The 20,592-nt window shown below is 46.2% G+C and overlaps 1 protein-coding gene across 5 annotated transcripts in view; it reads left to right on the top strand.

Moving 5' to 3' along the window:
- The window catches only part of PASK (PAS domain containing serine/threonine kinase), a 351,902-nt gene that overhangs the window by 212,288 nt on the left and 119,022 nt on the right, over positions 1 to 20,592 (top strand). For 4 of the 5 annotated variants that reach the window (XM_063915754.1, XM_063915756.1, XM_063915757.1 and 1 more), the window contains 3 exons: positions 14,057 to 14,299; positions 15,193 to 15,325; positions 17,076 to 17,190. In XM_063915754.1, coding sequence (XP_063771824.1) covers positions 14,057 to 14,299; positions 15,193 to 15,325; positions 17,076 to 17,190 — 491 coding nt within the window. The remainder of the gene's footprint in view (positions 1 to 14,056; positions 14,300 to 15,192; positions 15,326 to 17,075; positions 17,191 to 20,592) is intronic. The other variant, XM_063915758.1, reaches the window with a different exon arrangement.

The following is a 20,592-nucleotide window of genomic DNA, read 5'->3' on the forward strand; positions in this document are numbered from 1 at the left end:
ATCTTGGGCGGCTGCCCGAGGGGTCTCGGCATTACAACTCTGCCGAGCAGCTACGTGGTCAGGGGAGAACACGTTTGTAAAATTCTACAAATTTGATACCCTGGCTAAGGAGGACCTGGAGTTCTCTCATTCGGTGCTGCAGAGTCATCCGCACTCTCCCGCCCGTTTGGGAGCTTTGGTATAATCCCCATGGTCCTGACGGAGTCCCCAGCATCCACTTAGGACGTCAGAGAAAATAAGAATTTACTCACCGGTAATTCTATTTCTCGTAGTCCGTAGTGGATGCTGGGCGCCCATCCCAAGTGCGGATTGTCTGCAATACTTGTACATAGTTATTGTTACAAAAATCGGGTTATTATTGTTGGGAGCCTTCGTTTAAGAGGCTCTTTTCGGTTATCATACTGTTAACTGGGTTCAGATCACAAGTTGTACAGTGTGATTGGTGTGGCTGGTATGAGTCTTACCCGGGATTCAATATCCTTCCTTATTGTGTACGCTCGTCCGGGCACAGTATCCTAACTGAGGCTTGGAGGAGGGTCATAGGGGGAGGAGCCAGTGCACACCACCTAGTGGTCAAACTTTTAAATTTTGTGCCCTGTCTCCTGCGGAGCCGCTATTCCCCATGGTCCTGACGGAGTCCCCAGCATCCACTACGGACTACGAGAAATAGAATTACCGGTGAGTAAATTCTTATTTTTTTACACATGATAAACCTTACTGACCCTTTCGGCCGCAATTCTGACCTTCTTGGTCCTAACTCTTCTGCTTGAACCCTGCAGAAACGTCTCTCACTTGAGCAAGTGGCTCCAATATTTGTGGGTCTTTTTAATAACTAAAAAAAATTACCACAAACACCAAAATACTTCCACCGTCTACTAACATTGAGTATCTCCGAGCGCCTTCCACTCGCTCTCGCCCACGTTGGCCGGTACTATCATACACTGTCGATAGCGAAGGCGATGTACCCAACTTAGGTCTCCTATCAGACCTTACAGCACCGTCATTTCTTTCGGTGAAAGTTCTGTTGGAATATTTTCCTGAGAGAGGCAGCAAAAAATTCCTTTTCGGTATCTTTCAACTGGAATTGTTTGTAGAGTGAAAAACAGAGAAATTAGATAACTATCCTTCACCCTTTCCAGTGAAGCCCACCAGGGAGATTTCCCGACGTTATCAAAGATAAACCCAGTGTTACCACTCCAGCCACTTAGACCACTTAGTTCCTGGGTTCAGCTCCACTCACTCCGCTTTCACTCACTCAAATACGCTTTGTTTTTCTGTACAGAAAATTTTCACTCGTTCAGATTGGCAGCTTTACCCCCAGAGGCAATACAGTTTAAACAAAAGTTTTATACTAATCTGCTTTAGAAACCGGGTAGTTTTGTGCTATTGTAGCATGGCTACTGTCCCACCTTTTAACTAAACGACACTATTGTGTAATTTGTACTTAGCACCTGCACTCTTACTCACTTTGTGTAAACACGCGACCGTGCGTGTCTTTTACGCTGCGTGCGCAGTCCTGTACTTTGCCCGAGACACGTGTACAAAACCGTACATCCGCAATTCAACAAACCACAGTCTCTATAAATGTGAGCAATACTAACTATAATCGCTCACTTAACACAACACCCAGTTTTTTCTGTATAAACCTTTAACGACCGGGCCAGACTTGCATGTTGTGCTTTATATTTACTTCCTTAAACACTGTTATTTCAGTTTTAACTATATAGCAACAAATGTATCCGGTTTCACACAGATCTAAATGAATCTAGCAATCTGAATCTTGTGGCAACAATGTGAGAGGGTATGCAAAGTATGGGTGCCTTATGTGTACGCTTTTTTTGGCGCCAAAAAAAATTCACAGATTTTTAAATAGCTTTTTTCCTGTGTTTTACGGGTTCTACCAGCACCTCTGCAAACCATACAGAGCAGACGCCATCTAATCAGCACACAAGTAGGGTCTTCAGTGTATTCATCGACCAAGAAAAGGTTACGTAGGGTACCTTTTTTTTCCGCCCTTTGCTGATAGATTAAGTCTGCTATGACCTGTTAGGCTGCGAGTATGTGGAAACCGGACGATGCTCCCAATTGTAAATGCTGATTTACATACAGGACTAAAAGCAACACTTTAAAAAGACATTTTCATACACTTTAAATGGAGCCGCTGCGGCCGCTATACTTAATCCTCAACCTACGTACTTATTACACCATTAGCGTACAGAGCCCCGTACCGTGTACGTACTTTGCGTAAACACGCCGCGCTGGCTGTACAAAGTACACTCAGCGCGTACACACCCACAGATACACTGTGAACCCTTAACAGCTATGCATGTGATAGTAATACACTTTAAACCTTAGCAGGGAAAGGGAAAACACGACACCAGATTGTATTTAAAATGCCGGGTTCCGACACCACAACATATTATTACTGAAAGGGGGTTACAATAACAAAGCAATACAATACAAAAGAATAATGGCTACAGTCAATGGTGCATACGTGTTTGGTTTTCTCTATCGTCCTAGTGGATGCTGGGGTTCCTGAAAGGACCATGGGGAATAGCGGCTCCGCAGGAGACAGGGCACAAAAAGTAAAGCTTTAGGATCAGGTGGTGTGCACTGGCTCCTCCCCCTATGACCCTCCTCCAAGCCAGTTAGTTAGATTTTTGTGCCCAGCCGAGAAGGGTGCAATCTAGGTGGCTCTCCTAAAGAGCTGCTTAGGAAAGTTTAGCTTAGGTTTTTTATTTTACAGTGAGTCCTGCTGGCAACAGGATCACTGCAACGAGGGACTTAGGGGAGAAGAAGTGAACTCACCTGCGTGCAGGATGGATTGGCTTCTTGGCTACTGGACATCAGCTCCAGAGGGACGATCACAGGTACAGCCTGGATGGTCACCGGAGCCTTGCCGCCGGCCCCCTTGCAGATGCTGAAGTAAGAAGAGGTCCAGAATCGGCGGCAGAAGACTCCTCAGTCTTCTAAAGGTAGCGCACAGCACTGCAGCTGTGCGCCATTTTCCTCTCAGCACACTTCACACGGCAGTCACTGAGGGTGCAGGGCGCTGGGAGGGGGGCGCCCTGGGAGGCAAATGAATACCTATTTTGGCTAAAAATACCTCACATATAGCCTCCGGAGGCTATATGGAGATATTTAACCCCTGCCAGAATCCGTTAAGAGCGGGAGACGAGGCCGCCGAAAAAGGGGCGGGGCCTATCTCCTCAGCACACAGCGCCATTTTCCCTCACAGAAAGGCTGGAGGGAAGGCTCCCAGGCTCTCCCCTGCACTGCACTACAGAAACAGGGTTAAAACAGAGAGGGGGGGCACTAATTTGGCGATATGCTTATATATATATTAAGATGCTATAAGGGAAAACACTTATATAAGGTTGTCCCTATATAATTATAGCGTTTTTGGTGTGTGCTGGCAAACTCTCCCTCTGTCTCTCCAAAGGGCTAGTGGGTCCTGTCCTCTATCAGAGCATTCCCTGTGTGTGTGCTGTGTGTCGGTACGTGTGTGTCGACAGGTAGGAGGACGATGTTGGTGAGGAGGCGGAGCAATTGCCTGTAATGGTGATGTCACTCTCTAGGGAGTCGACACCGGAATGGATGGCTTATTTAGGAAATTACGTGATAATGTCAACACGCTGCAAGGTCGGTTGACGACATGAGACGGCCGACAAACAATTAGTACGGTCCAGACGTCTCAAAAACACCGTCAAGGGTTTTAAAACGCCCGTTTACTTTAGTCGGTCGACACAGACACAGACAGGGACACTGAATCCAGTGTCGACGGTGAATAAACAAACGTATTCCTTATTAGGGCCACACGTTAAAGGCAATGAAGGAGGTGTTACGTATTTCTGATACTACAAGTACCACAAAAGAGGGTATTATGTGGGATGTGAAAAAACTACCATAGTTTTTCCTGAATCAGATAAATTAAATAAAGTGTGTGATGATGCGTGGGTTCCCCCCGATAGAAAATTATGGGCGGTATACCCTTTCCCGCCAGAAGTTAGGGCGCGTTGGGAAACACCCTTTAAGGTGGATAAGGCGCTCACACGCTTATCAAAACAAGTGGCGGTACCGTCTATAGATAGGGCCGTCCTCAAGGACCAGCTGACAAGGCTGGAAAATATAATAAAAAGTATATACACACATACTGGTGTTATACTGCGGCCAGCGATCGCCTCAGCCTGGATGTGCAGAGCTAGGGTGGCTTGGTCGGATTCCCTGACTAAAAATATTGATACCCTTGACAGGGACAGTATTTTATTGACTATAGAGCATTTCTATATATGCGAGATGCACAGAGGGATATTTGCACTCTGGCATCATGAATAAACGCGATGTCCATAACTGCCAGAAGATGTTATGGACACGACAGTGGTCAGGTGATGCAGATTCCAAACGGCACAGTATGGCCGTATACAGGAAGAGGACTTGTTTGGGGTCGGTCCATCGGACCTGGTGGTCACGGCAACTGCTGGAAAATCCACCGTTTTTTACCCTAAGTCACATCTCTGCAGAAAAAGACACCGTCTTTTCAGCCTCAGTCCTCTCGTCCCTATAAGATCATATCTGCCCAGGGATAGAGGAAAGGGAAGAAGACTGCAGCAGGCAGCCCATTCCCAGGAACAGAAGCGTTCCACCGCGTCTGACAAGTTCTCAGCATGGCGCTGAGACCGTACAGGACCCCTGGATCCTACAAGTAGTATCCCGGGGGTACAGATGGGAATGTCGAGACGTTTCCCCTTCGCAGGCTCCTGAAGTCTGCTTTACCAAGTCTCCCTCCGACAAGGAGGTAGTATGGGAAAAAATTCACAAGCTGTATTCCCAGCAGGTGATAATTAAATTACCCCTCCTACTACAGAAAAGGGGTATTATTCCACACTATATTGTGGTACTGAAGCCAGAAGGCTAGGTGAGACTTATTCTAAAAATTTGTTTTTGAACACTTACAAAGGTTCAAATTAAGATGAAGTCACTCAGAGCAGTGATAACGAACCAGGAATAAGGGGACTATATAGTGTCCCGGGACATCAGGGATGCTTACCTCTATGTCCCAAATTTGCCCTTCTCACTAAGGGTACCTCAGGTTCGTGGTGCAGAACTGTCACTATCAGTTTCAGACGCTGCCGTTTGGATTGTCCACGGCACCCTGGGGTCTTTACCAAGGTAATGGCCGAATTGATGATTCTTCTTCGAAGAAAAGGCGTCTTAATTATCCCTTACTTGGACGATCTCCTGATAGGGGCATAGTCCAGGGAACAGTTGGAGGTCGGAGTAGCACTATCTCGGATACTGCTACAATCAGCACGGGTGGATTCTAAATATTCCAAAATCGCAGCTGATCCCGACGACACGTCTGCTGTGCCTAGGGATGATTCTGGACACAGTCCAGAAAAAGGTGTTTCTCCCGGAAGAGAAAGCCAGGGAGTTATCCGAGCAAGTCAGGAACCTCCTAAAAACAGTGCATGATTGCACAAGGGTCCTGGTAAAAATGGTGGCTTCCTACGAAGCAATTCCATTCGGCAGATTTCACGTAAGAACTTTTCAGTGGGATCTGCTGGACAAATGGTCCGGATCGCATCTTCAGATGCATCAGCGGATAACCCAATATCCAAGGACAAGGGTGTCTCTCCTGTGGTGGTTATAGAGTGCTCATCTTCTAGAGGGCAGCAGATTCGGCATTCAGGATTGGATGCTGGTAACCACGGAGCCCAGCCTGAGAGGCTGGGGAGCAGTCACACAAGGAAAAAATTTCCAGGGAGTGTGATCAAGTATGGAGACTTTTCTCCACATAAATATACTGGAGCTAAGGGTAAATTTATAATGCTCTAAGCTTAGCAAGACCTCTGCTTCAAGGTCAGCCGGTATTGATCCAGTGGGAAAAACATCACGGCAGTCGCCCACGTAAACAGACAGGGCGACACAAGAAGCAGGAGGGCAATGGCAGAAACTGCAAGGACTTTTCGCTGGGCGGAAAATCATGTGATAACACTGTCAGCAGTTTTTCATCCCGGGAATGGAAACTGGGAAGCAGACTTCCTCAGCACGACCTCCACCCGGGAGAGTGGAAACTTCATTGAGAAGTTTTTTCCACATGATTGTAAACCGTTGGGAAATACCAAAGGTGGACATGATGGCGTCCCGTCTGAACAAAAAACGGGACAGGTATTGCGCCAGGTCAAGAGACCCTCAGGCAATAGATGTGGACGTTCTGGTAACACCGTGGGTGTACCAGTCGGTGTATGTGTTCCCTCCTCTGCTTCTCATACCTAAGGTGCTGAGAATTATAAGACGTAGAGGAGTAAGAACTATACTCATGGCTCCGGATTGGCCAAGAAGGACTTGGTACCCGGAACTTCAAGAGATGCTTACAGAGGTCTTATGGCCTCTGCCGCTAAGAAGGGACTTGCTTCAGCAAGTACCATGTCTGTTCCAAGACTTACCGCAGCTGCGTTTGTCGGCATGGCGATGGAAAGCCGGATCCTAAGGGAAAAAAGGCATTCCGGAAGAGGTCATTCCTACCCTGGTCAAAGCCAGAAAGGAGGTGACCGCACAACATTATCACCACGTGTGGCGAAAATATGTTGCGTGGTGTGAGGCCAGGAAGGCCCCACAAAGAAATTTCAACTCGGTCGTTTCCTGCATTTCCTGCAAACAGGAGTGTCTATGGGCCTCAAATTGGGGTCCATTAAGGTTCAAATTCGGCCCTGTAAATTTTCTTCCAGAAAGAATTGGCTTCAGTTCCTGAAGTCCAGAAGTTTGTCAAGGGAGTATTGCATATACAAACCCCTTTTTTGTGCCTCCAGTGGCACTGTGGGATCTCAACGTAGTTCTGGGATTCCTCAAATCACATTGGTTTAAAACCAGTCAAATATGTGGATTTGAAGCATCTCACATAAAAAGTGACCATGCTCTTGGCCCTGGCCTGGACCAGGCGAGTGTCAAATTGGTGGTTTTTTCTCAAAAAAGCCCATATCTGTTTGTCCATTCGGACAGGGCAGAGCTGCGGACTCGTCCCCAGTTCTCTCCCTAAGGTGGTGTCAGTGTTTCACCTGAACCAGCTTATTGTGGTGCCTTGCACCTACTAGGGACTTGGAGGACTCCAAGTTGCTAGGAGTTGTCAGGGCCCTGAAAATATGTTCCAGGACAGCTGGAGTCAGAAAATCTGACTCGCTGTTTATACTGTATGCACCCAACAAGTTGGGTGCGCCTGCTTCTAAGCAGGCGATTGCTCGTTGGATTTGTAACACAATTCAACTTGCACATTCTGAGGCAGGCCTGCCACAGTCTAAATCGGTTAAGGCCCATTCCACAAGGAAGGTGGGCTCATCTTGGGCGGCTGCCCGAGAGGTCTCGGCATTACAACTCTGCCGAGCAGCTACGTGGTCAGGGGAGAACACGTTTGTAAAATTCTACAAATTTGATATCCTGGCAAAAGAGGACCTGGAGTTCTCTCATTCGGTGCTGCAGAGTCATCCGCACTCTCCCGCCCGTTTGGGAGCTTTGGTATAATCCCCATGGTCCTTTCAGGAACCCCAGCATCCACTAGGACGATAGAGAAAATAAGAATTTACTTACCGATAATTCTATTTCTCGGAGTCCGTAGTGGATGCTGGGCGCCCATCCCAAGTGCGGATTATCTGCAATACTTGTACATAGTTACAAAAATCGGGTTATTATTGTTGTGAGCCATCTTTTCAGAGGCTCCGCTGTTATCATACTGTTAACTGGGTTTAGATCACAAGTTGTACGGTGTGATTGGTGTGGCTGGTATGAGTCTTACCCGGGATTCATAATTCCTCCCTTATTGTGTACGCTCGTCCGGGCACAGTACCTAACTGGCTTGGAGGAGGGTCATAGGGGGAGGAGCCAGTGCACACCACCTGATCCTAAAGCTTTACTTTTTGTGCCCTGTCTCCTGCGGAGCCGCTATTCCCCATGGTCCTTTCAGGAACCCCAGCATCCACTACGGACTCCGAGAAATAGAATTATCGGTAAGTAAATTCTTATTTTCGCCGCGCTACCCAGTCTGGTCCTCGGTCATCTAGATAGATAACTTTTAGAGTCTTGTGTGACCAGGCCTGCAGCTGGCTCCTTTTATACAATCTTCCAAAACTTAACACAATGGATACTGTAATCTTTGTCCATTGGACACAGGGATGGTCATTTACAGTACAGGAGAGGTCATAGGTTGGTTTGAATAGGTGGGCGATGTCTGTTCCAGATGCACTTGTGGGTGTTCTCCTCTGGGTTCACCTATTTACCTAATGTACAGTAAATACAGTTTATATCTATATTCTGCTCCTGCACATAACTATTCGCAGGAATGTGCGATCTACTGCAAACCAACACCGGAATATTACCCTTAAAATACCCTACAACTGGATACCAAACACCACCTTATAACCTTGTTCTGTCCCCTCCTATCCTGTAAAGGCGAATCCCTTTGTTCTGATACCATTTAAACTGTTGTAACTTGCTGGTGTGGTGCAGGGAGACTATGTGTACATTGTGCACTATTTGGATTAAATATGCAATGTGTTTTGATAGCTTTTCCATGCGTCCACAAACTCTACCGTAAATACTCATACCACGCGCTAATGCGCAGGACCGCGGTAGCGACCATATGCAAATTGCGAATATGCGCACGCACGGCAGAACAAGTACACGCACGGAGGCCATCTGTGTGTAGTTTGTATGTGATGTGTGTACTGCAATATTTTTCGACTTTGACACTCGGATCACTCATCCGTTTCTGATTCGACATGGCTGGATCGTGAATTTCAATAAATCGAATCTGCAACCGACGCAGAGGATCCAATTTCCGGGTCTCATTTTAGATACAATACAACTGAAGGTATTTCTCCCAGAAGACAAGATTCGAGACATCAAGAAGATGGTACGTCAGGTTCTACAGAACCAGACGGTCTCTCTGCATCTTTGTGTATGGCTTCTAGGAAAGATGGTAGCATCTTTCAAAGCGATCCGCTACGGCAGACTACATTCCAGACCCTTTCAGCTGAATCTTACTGCTTAGGGGGCAGGCATACATTTACTTCACCGAAGGATTCACTTGTCGTCTCAGGCCAGGACCTCGTTAATTTGGTCGGTCCACAGGAACCTAACGTCGGGAAAGAGGTTTGGAATTTGGGATTGAGACTGGCATCTGATGTTAAAATTTTCCAGAGGATTGGGAGCAGTACTGGGCAGCCATCCATTTCAGGGAAGATGGTCACCCCAGGAAAGCAGTCTCCCAGTATATGTTCTGGAGTTAAGAGCCATTTACAATGCACTTCTTCAGGCGGAAGACCATGTATGGGCTCCATACGTGAGAGTGCAGTTGGACAATGTGACGGTGACAGCATACATAAACTATCAGGGAGGAACAAGAAGCCGCATGGTTTTAAAAGAGGCCACAAATATTCTGTCTTGGACAGAAAAGCACAACATAATCCTGTTGGCAGTCTTCATTCCAGGAGTGGAAAATTGGGAAGCAGACTACTTAGTCATCAGGATATGCATCCAGGGGAGTGCTGTCCACATCCACAGGTATTCAAAGCAGTGGTAGGATGGTGGGGCCTACCATAGATGGACCTAATGGCCTCTCGGAACAACCATCAGCTGCCAAGATATGTGGCCAGGACGCGGGATCCAACAGCAGAGGCGGTGGATGCGCTGGCGATTCCTTGGACATATGAACTGGTGTACATCTTCACGCCGTTTCCCCTTTTTACCAAGAGTGTTGAAAATGGTGAACCAGGAAAGGGCGTGGGTTATTTTAATAGCACCAGACTGGCCTAGCAGAAGTTGGTACTGCCGCAGAGAGAGGACCTGTTGTCACAAGGCCTATTCCTTTACCCAGATCTGAACTGTCTACGTTTGACGGCGTGGTTCTTGAGACCAGGATACTAGGAGACACGAGGTATCCCGAAATCGGTTATCCCAACAATGTTAGCTGCAAGGAAGCCAGTCACTGCGGCACATTACTATAGAATGTGGAAGAAGTACGTGTACTGGTACCAACCTGAGGGTTGGAATTCCATAGAGTTCCGCCTTACTAGACTGTTGAAGTTTCTCCAGAATGTTTTGGATGGCGGTTTGAGATTAGGATCCTTGAAGGTACAAGTTTCGGCCCTCTCAATCCTTTTCCAGCAACGTCTGGCGTTCGTGTAGGAGGTCTAGACAATTTTACAGGGTGTGTTGAGAATACTACCACCTTTTCGTCCTCCAATGGCCCTGTGGGATCTAAATTTAGTGCTCAAATTTTCGAGATCGGCAGTTTTCGAGCCTTCGGAAAGTGCAGATCTCAAATATGAGCTGGAAAGCAGAGTTTTTACCTAAGGTGGTTTCGGGTTTCCACATAAATCTGCCGATTGTGGTTCCCTCCATCCAAGAATTGGCAGAGGGGGACTTGTCCTTGGATGTAGTCAGAGCATTACGAGTCTACTTGCAGGCTACAAATTCTATTAGGAAGTCTGATGCTTTGTATGATGGCCCCAGGAGGGGTTGGCCGGCTTCAGAACCATCAAACAGGCATATATTTCTTGTGTAAGAGTTCCCTTTCGGTTAGGTGCTCATACCACCAGATCAGTGGCTGCTTCATGGGCTGTGACTAGAGGAGCTTCCACTACCCAACTTTGCAGAGCTGCAACGTGGTCATCACACACATGTTCACTCGTTTTTACAAGTTTGATACATTTGCATCGAGAGATGCAAGTTTTGGACGTTTGGTTCTTCAGGCTTTGGACAGCACTCCAGCCCATAGGAGTTTCTTTGGGACCTCCCCAGCTGTCTAGATCTCCATTGCCTCCTAGTGTATGAAAGCGAAAAGAGGATTTTGGTACTTACCGATAAATCTATTTCTCTGAATCCCCTCGGGGACACTGGACGCCCGCCTCGGTGCTGTCAGCCTGCGTGGTGTTGTCAAATTGAGTTCAAACAGTTTGGTTATTGAGTCAATTATTATTATTATTATTATTATTATCATCCTTTATATGGCGCCACAAGGGATCCGCAGCGCCCATGACACAGTACTTAATCAAATGAGCAAACAAGAAAACAGCACTTACAGTTAAAGACAATATAGGACAGGTATAGAAAACCCGGGGTTAGGTGCCATCAAGGGGAGTAAGGAGTATAAGATTGTGTAAGTAAGAAAAGGAAAGGCACATGAGGAAAGAAGTCCCTGCTCTTGCGAGGTTACAATCTAAAAGGTGAGGTGCTAACAGACCGGGTTGACACAGAAGGGGTAGACAGCATAGACAAGAGGGTTAGGAGGAGAGTTAACTGGGTTTGGTGAAGAAGTGGGTCTTGAGGGCCCGTTTGAAGTTTTGTAGCGAGGTGGAGAGTAGGATGGGGAGAGGAAGAGCATACCAGAGATAGGGAGCAACACGTGCACAATCTTGTAGGTAGTGGGAGGAGGTAATCAGTGGGCAGGAGAGACTGCGTGCATTAGCAGAGCGAAGAGGATGGGTGGGAATGTAAAGAGAAATAAGGTCAGAGATGTAAGAGGGAAAAGAGTGGTTGAGGGCTTTGTAGGTGAATGTGAGAAGCTTGAATTGGATTCTGAATGGGAAGGGTAGCCAGTGAAGGTGCTGCAAGAGAGGGGATTTGGATGTAGTACGTTTGGTGAGGAAGATGAGACGGGCAGCAGCATTGATGATAGATTGGAGTGGAGAGAGGCATTTTTGAGGGAGGCCAGATAGGAGGAGATTGCAGTAGTCCAATCTGGAGATGACCAGTGAGTGGATGAGGGTCTTAGTAGCATCCTGGGTGAGAAAGGGTCTGATCCTAGAGATGGTTTTGAGATGGAAATGGCAGGTTTGTGAGAGGTACTGAATGTGTGGTTTGAAGGAGAGGGAGGAGTCAAGGATTACTCCAAGACATTGCACTTGGGGGCTAGAGGAAATAGTTGTGCCATCAATGGATAATGAAAGGTGAGGTTATGCGGGAGGGAGGGAAGATGATCATCTCAGTCTTAGACATGTTAAGTTTAAGAAAGCGCTGGGACATTCAGGAGGAGATAGCAGAAAGACAGTTGGAGATACGAGTGAGGAGAGCAGGGGAGGTAAGGTAGATCTGAGTATCGTCAGCGTAGAGATGATATTTTAAGTCAAAAGAGCTAATGAGCTCACCTAATGAGGATGTGTAGAGAAGGAGGGGCCCAAGAACAGAACCTTAGGGGACACCTACTGGTAGAGGAAGTGGGGGGGAGGTGGAGTCATGAGAGGAGACAGAGAAGGAACGGTCAATAGTTCTTTGTTGCTGTTTGACGTGTTGGTACAGCTGGAGGGATGGGGACATGAAGGGGGAGGAGCCAGTTGTGCATAATTTTTTTTTAAATTATTATTATTTTGTGCTACACCCCAGCTTTCCAGATCGCCAGTGTCCCCGAGTGGATTCAGAGAAATGGATTTATCCTCTTTTCTTACATTAAAGAATCAACATGTGTTTGTTCCTGAATTATAAATTGTACCAGAAAATCAATTACAAATGTAACCATTGTATCTTGTGTGTTCATGCTAAACACTAGTTACTGCTTTTGCGGAGACGCAGATTTGAACATTAAAATTTGAAAACAGAAAGTCACTGAGGGCTGACATATGTTTGAATAATACTAATTGGTGACAAAAGATAAAACATAATAGCAGAATAGAAAAAACAGTTTGTGAATGAAATGATTTCTAAATCAACAGCTCCCAATGGTACATACAGTACATACATCAAATAACATTGGGTTCCATTTATCATAGATCGGATATTCAATGCGATCTGGGCGGTAAGATCTAACCGCAAAGGATTGCATTGCAATATGCGATCAATTTGTGCATATGCATATCATGCAGCACAGGCAGGGTTTCGGAGCCCGACCCTGTGATGTGCTGGGAGGGCTACCAGGTGGTCTGCGCATGCGCAGTCAGCTTTAACCGCACAAGCACAGAGGCCACTTCCAGGGAGTGTTCTGGGGGAACCCTCTGTCTGCTACAATTGCGATGTGTAGCCCATAGGCTGCAATGGACTTTCGCTATCTTCAGATGGTGGTAGCTGCAGGGACTAATATCCGGAATGCATCACATTCCGGATATTAGTAAATTGGGCAGCATCGCATCCCCCATAGAAACCTAAAGGGGATGCGGCTGCTGCGGGAATGGAGGGATCGCAGCAGGTGTCGGAGATGCTTGCCACGGTCCCCCCTACTTATATTTAGGAGTTACCTAATATTTGCAGCTAACCCGCAAATATGGGGCCTAATTTTAGAGTTGATCGCAGCAGCAAATTTGTTAGCAATTGAGCAAAATCATGTGCACTGCAGGGGGAGCAGATATAACATGTGCAGAGAGAGTTAGATTTGGGTGGGGTGTGTTCAAACTGAAATCTAAATTGCAGTGTAAAATAAAGCAGCCAGTATTTACCCTTCACAGAAACAAAATAACCCACCCAAATCTAACTCTCTGCAAATGTTATATCTGCCACACCTGCAGTGCACATGGTTTTGCCCTACTGCTAATTTTGCTGCTGCGATCAACTCTGAATTACCCCCATGGAGTGATAAATGGGCCCCATTTTTTTTTATCATACAATGTTTGCGGCTATTTCCCCCGAAAACACCCGTTTTTGGGGGACAGCCGCAAATATTAAGATCCCCCTGAAAATATGTTGGAGGGACTGCTGCAGATATCTCTGATACCTGTTGCAATACCGCCATTCCCACCGGCAGCCGCATCCCCTATAGGTTTCTATATGGAATGTGATGCTGCCAGATGTATCGATAGCCTGAATGCAAAGCATTCCTGATATTGACCCCTGCAGCTACTGCCATCTGAAGATGGTGGTAGCTTGTGGACTAAACTTCACATTTGTGGGCACTAGAGGGTTTTCCCCAGGAGCTCCCAACACCTCACTCTGCACATCAGTGACTGGCTCCTTTCAGAGCTCCTGTTCCTGTCTGTGCCGGATGATACTGCAGTGTGCTAGTGGGTGCCCAGATCGTATTGCCAACGTGATCATTGATAAATGGGCACCACAGTGACTGTAAGTGTTTGTCTTGTTTCAGAACATCCAGCAACAGAGGGTTGTGGGTGTGACACGTGACGGGGCAACTTTCCCTCTCTGCTTGAATTTGATAGAAGACTTTGGTGAAGGTGTGTCCCCGGTGGAAGAATACTATGCCAGCCTCAGCGTCCTGTCCTCTATCAGCGGATTGATCACTCTTCTTCCAGATGGATCCATTCAGGAGCTAAATGGAACGTTCTCACGGTCTCTTTTTGGATATGAAAGGGCACAGCTGTTGGGAAAGGTAGGGATCACATGTGTGGTGTGTTTATAGAGATGGATATATATGTATGGGTTTTGTTTTATTGTTTACTATTTGGTTCTTTTTTTAGAAGCTTTTGGAGGCTCCTGTGCCTTGGCTTTTGCCTGCCAGGGTTTGTTATACAGTAGCATACATGGCAAACAGATAAAGTTGCACAGTGTCTTGGCTCTGCATAATGATACCCTGGCACTCTGTACAGGCTTCTACTCAACACTTGTACAGTTACAGCCACACATCACAAGTCAGACCACCAGGATTACGTGATTCAGAGAATGGGAGCGTCCTAGAACTTGCCTGTCAGTCATGGTTTTCCTGTGGGAGTAACACACCACACCTCCCACTTGTCTTTTACTAATACTTTATACTAGGCTGGGATCCCTGTTTTCCTAAAGTATATTTGGAAATCTTTCCTCATGCACACTTGGCCTTAGTAAGTAGCTTTGGTTCATACTTGTTTTGAAATGGCTGTGTACCTTTACTTTGCCAAATTTACATTTTGTGTTCTCCGGGCCACTTGTATAACTACCTAAAGGAATATTTTATGCTGCTCAACACCAACTGGTTTCATAGGTACTGATATCCATATGTTCATGCAATTTGAAAAGTATTTCTGAAGGCCCTTTGCCCTATTAGGGCCTATAGTATATACATACCAACTAATTAATGAAGCACAGGCTTATTTATGCTTGGATTTTATAAACCAGTTTTGAAAATAACATCTATTTAATTTTTTCACACTGATTTGGGAATAAAGTAAGTCATATTTATTTTTTTATTTTTTTGTTTAGTATTGGTTTATGGTTTCTTTTTAACATATAAAATGTTTACTTACGAGGCACTGAGCACCGTTCATCTCACTATGTGCTCTCTCACAGAACATTACATTTCTGATTCCTGGATTTCACCACTACATGCGTAGTGCAGAGGAAGAGTCATCACTGCCGGTACCTCCTGAGGAGAGGAAAGCCATGAGCAAGTCATGTGACATTCTCTGCAACGGTGCTGCTGGTAAGAGAACCATCCACAGAGACTCTGGGCTCTAATTTTATTATTGATTATTAGTGTCACTGCATCTCTCAGTTATAGTTACTAGTACACTGCCAGCATTTAGCATTACTAATCTGTCTGGGGAGATCCTGGGGTTTGACTCAGAGGTGGACGCTATTTAGATGTTTTTCACGGTTGGACGATTTTTTTTCTTATCTGTGCGAGAGCCACACTGTATGTACAGATCAATTGCTTCAAAAGCCGCAGTATGATTTGATATGCTGCCTGCGTTTGGGGTTGGCGACGTGCAGCATTGCAGAAAATTGGAGCATGTTGGCCCTGTTTTCTGGGAGTGCTGAAACCAGTGGCTGCGCGATTTTACCAGACATCCAGCGAAACGTTCAGGTTACTCAGGATGTCCAATGTTCACGCAGTTGATCCAATGACGTGTGTATGGAAGCAAAATGGATCACAGAAGCTGGAAGTTGGTGTCTCTTTACTAAAAATGCCTCCTGCGGCTATAGCATAATTTCACATAGTCACTGCATACAAAGATGTAGTGGCTGTGCTATAGCGTACTTGTCTCCCTCCTCAGCAGAGTCCTCTAGTGTGTTGCAGATTAATGCTGTAGGTGATGAGTTAGTGTCAGATTCACTTGTACAGCAGTTGCGCAATCCGGCTGTGTTTCAGCAGTACTGGGAAGGCTTCCTGGTACTGCTGAAACACAGCTGGATCGTGCAACTGCTGTCCTCTGCTATCAATGGGGGCTTTATCGCTAATGCCATCTATTTTCCAATTCCGGGAAGGCTTTACCGGGTCCTCGTTGCTAACAATGGGGACTTTAATGTCCTCTATAGATGAGTTGATGATTTATACATACACAGATGGCAGCACAGTTTCCCATTGTTTGTGAACTATAAAATGCATATCTTTAAGCTGGCCACAATGATATGCTGTGGTAGTGGCTTAACTGTTGATTCTTATACAGTTTCATATGCGATAACGGGCTTCATAATTCAAGGAGTGCTGTCACAGCCCCTTTTAGCGTCGGAAGCTAGTGCAAAAGCGCTTATGACGCAGTGCCACTAGCCATCCGCTTGTGAAAGTAGTGGTCCTTATCAGCGCATACTTGCATCAGCCCTATCTGAAATCAGCTGAATCTCTGCGTATGCGCACCTCCTAATAGCACATCATTTCATTTACAAACCCACGTAACATTTATCATATGTACAAACACCCCATTGCCATCCGGGTACATCCACTCAGCCACAAGTGGAGATTATGCTGAGATATGTACACCTGCATAGCCTGCGGTTGCTGAAAGTTGCATATGCTGGCTCTGGATCATGCACAGTTGCTAAGTTTCACAAAATCCCTCTGCGGAGGTGAAATTGCGTTGATCTCTGAATCATGCCTCTGTCTCTACTGTAGCCACGGAAAGATGTTAAGACTTTCAGAATAACATGTCTCAAAGAATACTGTAACCTATGGCCACCAATAATATATTTGCTTAACTTACAGTAGACCTAGTGTTCATTCTAACACCCTGTACCTGTCAGCACTGAGATACAGACCAGACTGTACTAGAAGCACCAGAGCAGAGAGCGCCACCCTAAAGCAGGAAAGAGGAATTGCATGAGTTGTGACAGATGCAAGGTGCTAGAATGGACACCAGTAGACCGAACAAGGCTGGATGCTGTAAGTTACATCATATGTGTGCTGTTTGCATGCTGTTACATAATATTCACTATGTTGTGTCTCCTATTGCCAGATGTAGAGAAGTGTGTACAGAAATGTAAGTCTGAGGATCCACTGGCTTCTGGGGGTGGATATCCACATCACGCTTGTTGTATTGTAGCAAGTCCATCGTCGACTCAATCCACAAGGTATCCTCTTATGTGTAATTTTTTTTTAAACTTTTAACATGGAAATAAAAGCTAATAAGTTAAATGCAGAAAATCAAAAGCATGTGTATTTGACAACAAACACATTTGTATTATATACATTTCATCTTCGTTCTTCCATGGCAGCCATACATTGGAAATAGTTCCTGTTCCCCCTAGCATAGACAGTTTTTTCAGGGACAGCACCCCCTGGCTATTTATTCTGGCTCCTCCCTCTTGCATATGTCTCTTTTTCCTGTCTCCAGGAAGTATAGTACAGAGCAGGGAAGTTTTATTTTAAAGTACAAGGTCTTACCTCTAATGTTGACCGGTGCGCCTGCCCTAGCCGCAGCCTGAGGCGGGGTGGCTCCCCAGAGTTTCAGTGGTGGCAGCTGGAGGGCATAAAGAGCTGGGATACCCGTGCATTTTTCCTGGGTAAGTCCCAAGGTAACCGGCTGCAGGAAGCCAGTTCCAAAATGGTACCGGCGTGTAGAAGTCCGCACTGCGCAGGTGCTGGAGGAAAAACAAGATGACGCAGCTACCAGAATACCGACCGGGTTAAAGGTTAGCGGGCTATAAAATAGTGCTGCGCACCACTAAGAGGAATCTGTCTCTCCCAAAGGAGGTTTTGATTAACTATGTGCAGTAAAATGTGCAGAGAGAGTCAGATTTGGGTGGGGTGTGTTCAAACTGAAATCTAAATTGCAGTATAAAAATAAAGCAGACAGTATTTACCCTGCACAGAAACAAAATAACCCACCCAAATCTAACTCTCTCTGCTCATGTTACATCCGCCCCCCCCCCTCCCCCTGCAGTGCACATGGGCCCTCTTTCCGAGTTGATTGCTCGCTAGCTACTTTTAGCAGCCGTGCAAACGCATAGTCGCCGCCCACGGGGGAGTGTATATTCGCTTTGCAAGTGTGCAATCGCATGTTCAGCCGAGTGGTCCGAAAAAGGTTTTTGCAGTTTCTGAGTAGGTCTGAACTTACGCGGTCCTTGCGATCACTTCAGCCTGTCCGGTACCGGAATTGACGTCAGACACCCGCCCTGCAAACGCCTGGACACGCCTGCGTTTTCCCTACCACTCCCAGAAAACGGTCAGTTGACGCCCATAAACGCCCTCTTCCTGTCAATCTCCTTGCGATCGGTTGTGCGAATGGATTCTTCGCTAGAAGCATTGCACAGCAACAATGCTGTTTGTACCCGTACGACATGCGTGCGCAGCTTTGCCATTTTTTTGACTGATCGCTGCGCTGTGAAAATCGGCAGCGAGCGATCAACTCGGAGTGACCCCCATGGTTTGCCCAACTGCTAACAAATTTGCTGCTGCGATCAACTCTGAATTATCCCCACTGTGTTTTGTGAAGATTGTGTGCAGAAAGATCACACACCTGTGCAGCAGTTTAATCAATTGCAAGATGATGTATCACCTGAATATAATTCTATGGAAGCGTTTAATGTCAATCAGAGAACCAGGAGAAATCAGAGAAGATTAGAGTTAGATTGTCGTAAAAAATGTGCCCCTATTGAATAGGTCAGAACCCCTTCCGACCTATTCTAGTCAGAAACTGCCGTCTTTCCGACAAGACGGCAGTTTCCTACTCTTATTGAATACACCCCTTAGTATAACGGTGTGTGAGTAGTGTTTTAAAAAAATATATATTTATTTTACAGGGGGACTATAGAAACCAGTTTGCCCCCTAAATGCCCCGCGTGCTGGTACTTGTGGTTCTCAAAGTATCAGTATGCTGGGGAAGACCTGCAGTCCCTCCTTTTAAAAGACAATATATTTCTACAAACAAAACTAATGGACTATCAACTCTGCACCCAGGGGTGCAGCGATAGCCCCAGGGTTCAGCCCTAACCTTGGGTGGGTGCCTGAAGGGGTGGACCCCTTTATTTGGCGGGGGTGGGTGGGGGGGGGGAGCAACTCCTCCAGGAAACGCCGCCCAGGGCTGACTAGTTATGGGGAAAAATGTTACGGCCAGGGAACTAATATAAGCGTGTCCCCTGGCTGTGACATTATCACCTTGGCTAGTAGAGATGAGCGGGTTCGGTTTCTCTGAATCCGAACCCGCCCGAACTTCATGGTTTTTTTCACGGGTCCGAGCAGACTCGGATCCTCCCGCCTTGCTCGGTTAACCCGAGCGCGCCCGAACGTCATCATGACGCTGTCGGATTCTCGCGAGACTCGGATTCTATATAAGGAGCCGCGCGTCGCCGCCATTTTCACACGTGCATTGAGATTGATAGGGAGAGGACGTGGCTGGCGTCCTCTCCATTTAGATTAGAAGAGAGAGAGAGAGAGATTGACCTGATTTACTGGAGCTTAGGAGTACTGTAGAAGTGTAGAGAGTGCAGAGTTTACTAGTGACTGACCACAGTGACCACCAGACAGTGCAGTTTTATTTAATATATCCGTTCTCTGCCTGAAAAAAACGATACACACAGTGACTCAGTCACATACCATATCTGTGTGCACTGCTCAGCCCAGTGTGCTGCATCATCTATGTATATATATCTGACTGTGCTCAGCTCACACAGCTTATAATTGTGGGGGAGACTGGGGAGCACTGCAGTGCCAGTTATAGGTTATAGCAGGAGCCAGGAGTACATATTATATTAAAATTAAACAGTGCACACTTTTGCTGCAGGAGTGCCACTGCCAGTGTGACTGACCAGTGACCTGACCACACTGACCACCAGTATAGTTAGTAGTATACTATATTGTGATTGCCTGAAAAAGTTAAACACTCGTCGTGTGACTTCACTTGTGTGGTGTTTTTTTTTTTATTCTATAAAAAACTCATTCTGCTGACAGACAGTGTCCAGCAGGTCCGTCATTATATAATATATACCTGTCCGGCTGCAGTAGTGATATATATATATTTTTTATATCATTATTTATCATCCAGTCGCAGCAGACACAGTACGGTAGTTCACGGCTGTAGCTACCTCTGTGTCGGCACTCGGCAGTCCATCCATAATTGTATACCACCTACCCGTGGTTTTTTTTTCTTTCTTCTTTATACATACATACTACTACTACATCTCTTTATCAACCAGTCTATATTAGCAGCAGACACAGTACAGTACGGTAGTCCACGGCTGTAGCTACCTCTGTGTCGGCACTCGGCAGTCCGTCCATAATTGTATACCACCTACCCGTGGTTTTTTTTTCTTTCTCTAACGTCCTAGTGGATGCTGGGGACTCCGTCAGGACCATGGGGAATAGCGGCTCCGCAGGAGACAGGGCACAAAAGCAAGCTTTTAGGATCACATGGTGTGTACTGGCTCCTCCCCCTATGACCCTCCTCCAAGCCTCAGTTAGGTTTTTGTGCCCGTCCGAGAAGGGTGCAATCTAGGTGGCTCTCTTAAAGAGTTGCTTAGAAAAAGTTTTTAGGT

Source organism: Pseudophryne corroboree, chromosome 4, assembly GCF_028390025.1.
Source record: "Pseudophryne corroboree isolate aPseCor3 chromosome 4, aPseCor3.hap2, whole genome shotgun sequence".
NCBI lineage: Eukaryota > Metazoa > Chordata > Amphibia > Anura > Myobatrachidae > Pseudophryne > Pseudophryne corroboree.